The 10428-nt window shown below is 33.7% G+C and overlaps 2 protein-coding genes across 2 annotated transcripts; both read right to left on the reverse strand.

Annotated features, from left to right (window-relative positions):
* Positions 1 to 1039: 1039 nt before the first annotated feature.
* Positions 1040 to 7466, reverse strand: LOC128230158 (uncharacterized). The gene is made up of 8 exons (XM_052942202.1): positions 7334 to 7466; positions 6939 to 7103; positions 6214 to 6391; positions 4797 to 4959; positions 4023 to 4175; positions 3556 to 3671; positions 2498 to 2560; positions 1040 to 1388 (listed from the first exon to the last, which is right to left on the reverse strand). The coding sequence occupies exons 1-7, from the start codon at positions 7457 to 7459 to the stop codon at positions 2517 to 2519; spliced, it is 945 nt and encodes a 314-aa protein (XP_052798162.1). The 5' UTR covers positions 7460 to 7466; the 3' UTR covers positions 1040 to 1388; positions 2498 to 2516.
* A 386-nt stretch (positions 7467 to 7852) lies between these two features.
* LOC128230650 (gamma-aminobutyric acid type B receptor subunit 2-like) lies at positions 7853 to 10050 on the reverse strand. Its single transcript, XM_052943093.1, has 5 exons — positions 9928 to 10050; positions 9312 to 9419; positions 8656 to 8778; positions 7973 to 8074; positions 7853 to 7882 (listed from the first exon to the last, which is right to left on the reverse strand). Exons 1-5 carry the CDS (start codon positions 10048 to 10050, stop codon positions 7853 to 7855), a joined length of 486 nt encoding a protein of 161 aa, XP_052799053.1.
* Positions 10051 to 10428: the final 378 nt, after the last annotated feature.

Genomic DNA, 10428 nt, shown 5'->3' on the forward strand with positions numbered 1-10428 from the left:
TATTTTTTTAGATATGCGTCTATATTTAAAGAAAAGAATGGAGTACCTGTAATCAAATATAGATTTTGAGATTACCGGCACTCAATTATATTTCTTCAGATATGCATGCATTCTAAATGAAAACATAATTGGATCCAAAATGCTTTTTTGATGTAGCAATATATTATATAAAAAACAGAATACCAGAACCCAATTAACACAGTTATTCTTAAAGAAAGCAATAATGCTACTCATTTTGCAATTTCTGAAACTAAAATAGACAGCATTGGTGCAAATGCTGTTCAGATAACACATATCTTGTTGGATAAAAGTAGCAGTCTCTAAAAACAAAAGTATTCAGAAATATATTTAAATTGCGCAATAACAATAATTTATATTCTTCAGACCAAGAACTCTAGGTTGATATCTAAGCATCGTGTATTTTAATTGATAGTTTAATATATTTCAACTTAAATACAAGTATCAGAAAACAAACCCGTACGTTTTGCTAAAACTTCTACTTAACGTTTTAAAAAACTGCTACACCATGTGGATGTTTCAAAGTTGGATGGTAAATGATTCGTATGATTTCTTAATGATTGAAAAAGAATCCATTTGGTGATCCCATAGTTGGAGACATAAGCATTGGCACTTATAAGGTTATCTGATGCATTTCATGGGTCTTGAAATATGCATTTAATCAAATGAGCTTGATGTCCATTAATTACTCATAAAGAGCATCTCACTGCGTCTTTGGAGCCGATAAGGTGCGTGTCAGAAAAACCGGGTTATTGACGATGATTATCAAAGATGGATTTCTCCAAAACCGCTTTATACCTTTCATATTTGTTTTCTTCAAAGCGTTTGTACGCTTCTTCTCTTAAACGCAAATGCAGGTATCATTTTTGAATACTAGATTTACATTTTGGGATTATTTTTACAAGTTATAAAAATTTGGAGACGTTTTGAATAATATCTACCATTTATATTTGATAAAGCCACCCATGCCAAGGACAATAGTTCAAACAATGTTTGAAATGTGCACTCATTTTCATTTTAAAAAGATATATTATCGAGGATAATACAACAAAGATGGTACTATGAACATAACGTTACACGCGCTATCAATTTAGAAGTTCATATGTGTTCAATGATGTCACATGCGATTGTATTGCTCTTCTGGACATTTCTGCGGCACTTAACACCACTTCTGACAGGAGGGTCCGTGAATATTGTCTCTAGTGTGCTCACACGGCTACCACCTTCATCACCGATACTCGTCTGCCCAGTGCCGATACCCGGCGGAAACATGAAAGTTATCCGGCGTAATTTCCGTTGTCCGAGAAGTGCGGCCTTGTGTGTATCCAATTTGCGATTTACTGATCTCGTTACAAGTCTGTTTCTATCAGCTGAAATATTAGCACAAACAAAAGGTTCTTGTATATTAAAGTAAACTTGGCTGATCTCAAATACACAATTAAAAAATAAATAGGTTATCATTGCTTTATTTAAAACATATTTTAAAAGCCTAAGTATGTTAAATAAATATAAACGTTGTATTCAAAAACGTACACAGTAAGTAAATGATATCCTTGAATTAATTCCAATTGACACCACAACAGAAACCACAACATACTAACATTCATTTAAGTACAGTGTACAATATCGATCGGTGACACAGACACACAGAGATGTCAATGATAGTATATGCATATCAGAGCCCATGGAGGGTGATAGCATGTAATGTTTATCCGAGAGTTAATTTCAACCGGGGCAAAATGTTGTTTACACCGGGAACGTCTATGAAACGCTTAGCGTCTACAAACACGGGTCTTCAACTATATTGTATAAGCGCCTAATTCACCCACGCGCTTGTGTAAGTAATGATTATCTTTTTAGACATCATGTGAGGATTAAATTAAAACATAAGACATAACAGAATAACTAAAGAGGCCTTTATTTTATAAAGTATACAGAGTAACGTATTATAATAACGTATACAACATCCAACATAAAGATCCATTTAAAATACAAAATGCACTGACACTTTTTATGATTAAGATTCGTCTGAGTTGGGACAAAACTATTTAGAGAAGGCCGTATTCAACAGCATAATGATTTAAACAAGACAAACACTCATATCAATTCAGATATTATTTTAAAGTATCAGCAACTTACGCCATACAGAACAATGATAATGAAATGGCAATAGCTGTACGCCCTGTTTTTTTGTTGATCGCCAAAATTGAACTATAACATATGCATGGAATATAAAGGGCCAAGCCAAATAGCAAGAACATTAAATATGTTTATGAATGTTTTCAGGCTTAGCAAACACTAAATGAGAGACACACACTCTCACACTAAGTAAGCACTTTTTGCATCTTTGTAATATTTTTTCCTAATACAACAATAACACAATACGAATGATTGTGTATAATCGTTAAGCACATTCATTGACCGAGTGCATAATAAAACACTAGCAAACAACAATAAATCGAAACATTTTACCACTTACAATGACATATGGTTACAAGTTACGACAACAATGAAGACGCTAAATCCCGTTCTCTTTCCTCGTCTGAAAATGAGTTGTTAGAATGCAACAAATAGTAAAAGACTTTCGACCAGTATGCGCTTTTGGGATGAAATGATATAAAGTTAAGCTTGCGCCACGGCAAGTAATTTTTGTCACGTGATCTTAACTTTTCCCGAAAGTGAATAACAATATGAGTAGGTATTTTATTTGTCCGAAGATGGACTGAAAATAATAAATAAAAAAACTAATATAATCCTAATACCAATTTGCGATCGCTAAAAATAAGAAAATTGATTACATAGGCTGATTCATACGATATAAAGTAAACATAGAAGTAAATCTAAAACGTTAGTAGATGAATATATGAATATATCAACAATCCTCATGCCACAAGCAATGCATGTTAGTTATTGTTAGTAGATATCTTACAATATGGTATCCTAATATCATGCAAATTGTAAATGTGTTTAAATTGTTCATGTTGTAAAATCATGCAGTCTCTCAAAAACTTAAATTGTACTATTTTATAATGTCTCGAATACAGGATGGGAATCATTTAACTGAATCATGCTATTACTTTTACTAGTTTATATACTCAGAAAAGTATATTTTACCTAAAATGTTGACCTATTATGCTAATCAGTTTTATCTTAAATGAGTAAAGCATCATTAGCATCAGATTAATTTTTAAATTAAAACTTGTTAAAATGTGTATGTGTCGTATTTCTTGTTGAATGATAATGTTTCGAATTATATTCAAGTCAACAATTCTAGTTGTAATGCCGCATTATCTTTGATGGTGAATATTCTTTTTTTGACATACATCTAGCATCAATTTTGACAGTTTATTCTTGATTCTGTTTACCAAAGATCGAATTTGGTTTATTGTAGATCGTATTTTATGGATTATGAGGGATTGTTGCATTATGTTTTAATATCCAGCGGTCAACATGTTGACTTTTAAACCACGAAAGTATCCCCCATCCTGTTTTCTTTCAGTTTTTTTTTTATAAACAACACACATACAATAATCTTACCCGATCCTATTTTAATGTTACCGATCACCGGTTTAAAGGTGTCATTTTCCGTAGTCATATACGATTTGTTTGGGAAATCGTGCATTAATGGGTGAACTTCCGTTATCGGTTTAGCTCTGAAAGTATTTCGCTTTATAATGAGTTCCCCAGATTGCCTCTACATCATCGTCGGAAATCGTTTCTCTTGTTAAAGCCACCTGTCAGTTATCCACAATTACATGCAATTCTTTTTTGAAGTTTTTAAATATATTTAGCAAGAACCTGAATATATGTTTCTGACGGGAAGAACTTGAATTAAAAAGCAGAGGCATACATAGCAACTCAGTTTTCTAAAATCAGATTTAAACTCTTTAAACGTCACAAATTATAAATCGTGCTAACCCTTACTTAGTTGAAAGGATCTTAAGGGTTTTGAAAGGGCATAATACAATCAGCATTCAAACTGCCTACATATAACATCGCCCTACCTGCCGTTTTCCTTGCAAGTGTTGGTCAGTTTGATGGAGGTGCGATGGTTGGAAGGCCCGCAGTAGACGCCACCAAATACGTCATCATCGTCGTCCTCTTCTATCTCCGTCTGGCATGTTTTCACAGAGTTCCGCTTCGTCAATCCGCGCTTACTGGGGGACATAATTTATACATTCTTAAAACTATATGGATGCAAGTATGAAATATATGCCTGTGTTTAATTGGGACAGTTGATGAACAGTTGGCAAATATATTAAGCGTTTCAAAGTAACTGAATTAAATAGTGGTGGTACTAATTCCCCCTCAATCCACGACTGTTTGATGAAATAGTAATTGTTTGAAGTAAAACCACAAACAAACCAACAGCCAATTGTTTATGACTAGCAAAGACTTTGATTTAGTTAAAGATGGCAAAAATGTTTACTGATTGGTCAATATTTATCCAAAAATTGATATCAACCAATCAAATCAATTAAATGTGCAAATTAGCCTTAAGATAACATGTGGGCAAGGGGTATCGCTTTAGTAGTATTTTACTTTGAACAATTTAACAGTCCATTCCATTTTCGAACACGACAAGAAAATAAAACCTTGATGGGAATTCAAATGCATAAAGCTTAATTATAATCACTTGATTTGTCAACTTAATGGTGGACAACTAGAAACAGGCTAGTAAATAAATAAATGTATACATTTTATTGGTAAAAGAAATGCTTGAATGAATGTAAAAACTAATAATGTAACGCTGATAATAGCATAGATAAAATACGTACCAAAGATCATCGACGGATCCTGCGCCGGAGAAGTTAGTTCCCACGGAGGTTATGGACATGGTAGCGTTTTCGGCGTGGCGGTGGACGGGGTTTTGAGCTATCGTCCACGTGGTTGAGCCATAACTCATGTCCGACATCAGGGAGCCGTCGTCCAGATCCGACCCTGTGGCAACGGTGACGACGGGCGTCAAACATTAAAATTATGTAACCAATAACTTGACTAAGGTTGCCGGTTTAAATTTGGCATCTAATTGATATACTCTTAATACTTCATGCTTGTTTGTGTTGTAATTTATATGTCTATGCGTACTACTTTTTTGGTAATTCATAGTCTTTAAAATAGACTAACAGTGTTTTATGCTGCTTAAGAAAATGTTGTGCCTTTAGATATACCTGTGTTAGTTATATTTTGCACAAATTTTAGGTTAAGGCGCTATTTAATTTACGTCCAAATAGTTTCTTAAAATACTACTCCTTTTTAAATGTTCTATATGATTGTCCTTGTGGAACTTACGTTGTGTTCATTTTGACTTATACCAATCAAGATTAAGTAGACTTTTGTGTTGTTGTTGCACGTTTCTGGTTAGTGATTGTTGTTGTGTTCTATGTCATTGGCGTTGACCCTATGCTATTAAACGGATTTTATGTTAAAATGTTCGACTAATTGACTTGTTTCTGTAGTTTTTCATATAAATATTTTTAAATAAATCATTTTTTTTCTGTGTCTCCATGGATATAAATTGGATTGATGAACATGTCGATGACATGTTAATAAATTAAGTTTCTTTAACCTGTTTTACAGTAAATTCCACAACTATTGATTCAAAAAGTAGGATGCGATGAAAAAGGTAGACATGCGATGTCCGATGAAATATAAGTTTTGAATTTCTCCATAATTATATCAAAGTTATATGATATCAATATTTATGAGAAAACATATGCATATAAAACTACAAATTTTATTAGAGTTATGCTCTAATGAAAACAAAAAGCAATGATGTAACGTTTTAAATGTGCAACAAATGTATTGAAATCAATTGAAGCAGATTCACCTTAGGGAAGAGTGAAAATACCATGCTAAACTCAAAAAGCAGTGATTTAAATTTACAACTCATGGACGCTATGACAAATTGTGGTTCAATGTTGTGCTCATATGCAATATTGTCACGAAACGAAAATGGCAGTGCATGCACTTACTTTCTTTTACAAATGCTAAACAAAGACAAGGGTTCTGAAAGCTGTTATTTTGAAATTGTTGTTGAAGGTATTGTGATTGAACTTAATAGTTTATTTGAATGAGAGTACAAAAGCGATGTATCTGATTAGCAAAGTCAAATCAATGATTAACAGTTCAGCATATGCCTGTTCACCATAAACTGTCGTAAAAACAAGCCAGACACGGAAAAGCAGCACATACCCGATGACAATTTACTTGGCGATGAATCTGCTAAACGCAGCTCAATAACTTTCTTGTGAACTGGCGATCGTCCTATGAAGGATGCTTCCCGGACCCCCGCCGCAAGCTGTCCTAGGTAATGGATCTCTCGTGTATCGCCTCCTAGCTGCTCCATTAGGCTGTGTAGAAGTCGCATCTTCTAAAAGATGGGGTAACAAACAGGCACCATTTATGTAGTGACGAATGGAGTTGTGAAGAAATATTGAATACAAGCGTATTTTGATTCAGCACCACGAAAACTATAAACTATATAATATTTTCTGATTATAGTAGTTTGAGCCCAGTAGAAAATGTTTCGCCTTCGGTGGTCGTTAGGTCCCTCCACGAAACAAACATTTTGCTGAAATGGTGTATTTCAACTAATCATTATCCAATGCTGATATAACAAAGTTCAGTAGAACAATTTTAGGGAGTAGTTGGAAGTTGATAGTGATTATACTTTGTTAGTTGTACATGTTTTGCATTAACATGACACTAGTATTATTTGAGACATACAAGTTAAACCTGACGTGCTATACTATCTAAGTCAAAGTTTTATTATTGCATCGTCAACGTAACTATATATATATATATATATATATATATATATATATATATATATATATATATATATATATATATATATATATATATATATATATATATTTATATATTTATTTATTTATTTATTTACGAACTCAACTTACCTCAGCAATGATATTTCTACATCTGATATTCTCCGCTTGGAGATCGTCGTTCTTCTTCTTGAGGTCAAACGTCATTTCCTCTCGGCTCGTCTGCTTTTTTGGTTTTTGTAATTTCGCCCTGATCCTCCGCTCCTCGCCCGTTGGGTCACGTTTGATTTCAATAATCTTTATTTCGTAACATATTATAAGCAAGCATGGAAAATGTACCTCAACTGCATTCAAGAGAAAATGTGTTAACACGTATTCGACAAGAATTTTAAACCTGGACGTTTTGATCCGACACTATTTAATTCCTTGATTATTAATAAGGGTCAATTTTATAGATACATAATTTACAAACCATGTTGACAACACATAACATAAGCAAAGAAGATGTACTATAATTGTTTGCCTACCTTCGGCATAAAAACGAGACAAAGCGTGATTGTTGTACTGAAGATGATGAAGAATCCAATGATGACGAATGATGACGTAGGCTGATCGTTGATGACGAAAGAGACTGCGGCGCCACATACGCACATGATTACAACGTTGTATACGCTCATGCCGATGTATTTGGAGTCGTTGAGGGCGGGGATACTGACCTGTCGGGTTTCCCAGGCCAGAAAACAGCCAAACACCTGCAGCATAACGGTACGTCTTGAAGCACTTGTATATAATGAACATTGGCATATGGGCAAATACAGCCAAATACATTTCGAAATTACATTGTTTTATCAAAAAGAATGTTTATGTTAAAATATAACGTAACAACAAGGCCTTACATTTAAACGTCATGCATGTCAAAAACATTAATGACAACATTGTCTTACTAGGAGCATCCCGTCATAGGCCGATGTTAATATGGGTCATCTATTCATCTTGTGACAGACACAATACTCAGCTACTTATATTTAACCAAATAAATGACAACATTACTTATCTAAGAGCATTCCCTTGTGGGCCTAAATGAGCATTAGTCATATGATCATCTTGTGACTAACACAATTCTGCAATACTGGTATTCACCAATATAAATAACAGGATTGTCTTACCAGGAGCATTCCCTTGTATGCGTATATGAGTATAAGCCATATTGTCATCTTGTGACTGACACAGTACTCCACTACAGGAATCACATCCAAGTCGCCTTCCTTCTGAAAGTCAATGGAGGAGTTTTCTAGCTGTACATCATTGAAGTTTTAAACGATCCGCTTTTACATGTTACTGACGGTTATCGGTTCTATTACGTTTTGATTTGGACATGATTTGTTAAGTTCTTGTTGCTTACCATTTCCTAGAATGGATTGTGCTCTTTTAAACAATACTATAAGTTACGGGGTTAGTAGGTGACCCGATATGGGATATACGAGACAAAGGAAACCCTATCGGGTGAGAGCGAAGCCATATTGTTTCCTGCGCACCGTATTTTCAATATCGGGTCACCTTATAGCCCCGTAACATATATATCACGTCGACAACCTGTTTACATGTTTAAATCTTTCTTTATTCATCGGATTCGGAAAATAGACGCCATTTTGGTACGATATAAATTTGGTGACCCAATATGGAAAATATGGGGTCACCGCGTGACCAGTCCTGGACCAATCGCGTTGCGTCATTCCTGTTAAAGGCGTGATATATTTACTTATTTGTAACGGCTGATATTCAATTTTAATGATAATTTCAATGTATCATTTACTTTAACACTTTGATAAAACACCACTGAAATACTCACTTGGACTGCGAGGTTCTTAATAGATGTTTGTAGAGGGTCCATAATTTGCCACGTGACTAATAATGCTGCATCTATAAAAAGTAACACGGTGACAACCAAGATCAGCTTGTAGTCTTTGATTACCTGTGAATATAATTATTGTAAAATGGTTTGCTATAACTCAATTAGCATATGCACATAATATTATCATGAAAAAGAATTTTGAACGAAACTCATGTGTTATTGTATTAGTATTTGTTCACGCCATACGATCAGTGCTTTTCTACATTAATGTAGTTCCTCAATAGTATATAATTAAGAAATTCACGTTTAATTTTCAGAGGAATCTACATAATTGCAGTATCATTGGCTTGTGTAACAATATCATCATTTACTAAACATAACAAGACGCTACACATGTCGGGGGCTGATTGTATAAATGCATTCCTAACAAGTGCCGTTACAATAATGCATTTTAAGACCATTTGCTTAAATGTATATAACCTGAAATACTTTAAAATGCAAAATATGTTTTTCAAAAGATTTTTTTTTTATAAACGAACATGTTGAGAGCAGTAAAAAGATTTGTTTCGTTTATCAAAATCAATATATTAAGAACACGTTTTACGTTTAAAAATTCTCTTTTGAAAATATCGCCACCCAACTGCTAAAATTACCTTCTTGTGAAGTTTGATGTCGGTAAAGATGGAGTGTACTCTCCATGTTTTACTGAACATGGCGCCAAATGCGAGGGTAAACCCGATAGACAGAACCCATGCCCGCGACTGAAATGTCAAATAAATATGTTTTATTATCTTATACATACACTATAAAGACAGCGTGAGTATACTGCTCAACAATAATAAACTCCTGCAGTCGAGGATAGTTAGTTTTATCACAAATGTTCGGTTTTTTTATTCATCACTGACACGAAATAATGGTATTTTTGTGGGTATATTTTCCAAGTTCAAGTCGTATGTTTATTCTAGTTTTTACTATTATGGTTTATGCTCAAAAGATATCTGATTAAGCAATTGCCTTATATTTGTTCGAAATCGACTTGTAACACGGTCATATTTTTCTTTTAAACATGTGTCCATTAAATGTATGTTGAACGAATTTTAATATTTACACTGTATGTTTGTTATGACAATTATTCTTCCTAAATATTAATGTAAAAACAAAATTTCGTTTGTACAGCTTGTCGGCAAAAGGTCTTAATTATTTATAAATAATTATGTGTCATAACCAATATTAAAGATGTCACACGTGTTACGTGTAACAGATAATTACCGTACAGATATGTCGCAGGTACTTGATATTGACGACTCCTCCGTCCGTACCGAGCAGAAAAACGCTTAGATAGGTGAGGATACAACCAATTATTATTATGTTGTTCAGATTGGGGGATGACATCTTGATATACCTGAAGAATAGACAGAAATTAAGTGATATTATGTATGAAGAAAACGAAAATAATAGTTTCAATAAGGCATATGCAAACAAAAATAAGCTAAACCACTTTAAAGTTTCCAGTATGTAGTATATAGATTCTGAACTTAGATATTTGCACAAAACATTGATAAGCAATAAAATAATCAATAAGTATTGCTTCTTCCTGTGTTCATAAAAACGTGCCCATATGTCAAGTAAGGTTCATTTAAGGACTTAAAACTCTAGATGTTGAATCTTCGGCAATTAGGCTTGTCCACAAAGATTCCAGATTTTTGGTTCAGAGAAAATACTTCACAGATATTAACGTGTAGAAAGGTTAACACTTATTGATATAACAGG

The sequence above is a fragment of the Mya arenaria genome, chromosome 4 (genome assembly GCF_026914265.1).
Source record: "Mya arenaria isolate MELC-2E11 chromosome 4, ASM2691426v1".
In the NCBI taxonomy this organism is placed as follows: domain Eukaryota; kingdom Metazoa; phylum Mollusca; class Bivalvia; order Myida; family Myidae; genus Mya; species Mya arenaria.

Coding starts and splice junctions, on each gene's coding strand:
- LOC128230650 (XM_052943093.1), bottom strand. CDS start 10,050: ATGTCATCCCCCAATCTGAACAACATAATAATAATTGGTTGTATCCTC. Junction 9,420..9,927: donor ACCTGCGACATATCTGTACG/GTAATTATCTGT, acceptor TTGACATTTCAG/TCGCGGGCATGGGTTCTGTC. Junction 8,779..9,311: donor ACATCAAACTTCACAAGAAG/GTAATTTTAGCA, acceptor TTATATTCACAG/GTAATCAAAGACTACAAGCT.
- LOC128230158 (XM_052942202.1), bottom strand. CDS start 7,459: ATGTGCGTATGTGGCGCCGCAGTCTCTTTCGTCATCAACGATCAGCCT. Junction 6,392..6,938: donor GTAGAAATATCATTGCTGAG/GTAAGTTGAGTT, acceptor CCCATCTTTTAG/AAGATGCGACTTCTACACAG. Junction 3,672..4,022: donor ACTTGCAAGGAAAACGGCAG/GTAGGGCGATGT, acceptor AAATACTTTCAG/AGCTAAACCGATAACGGAAG.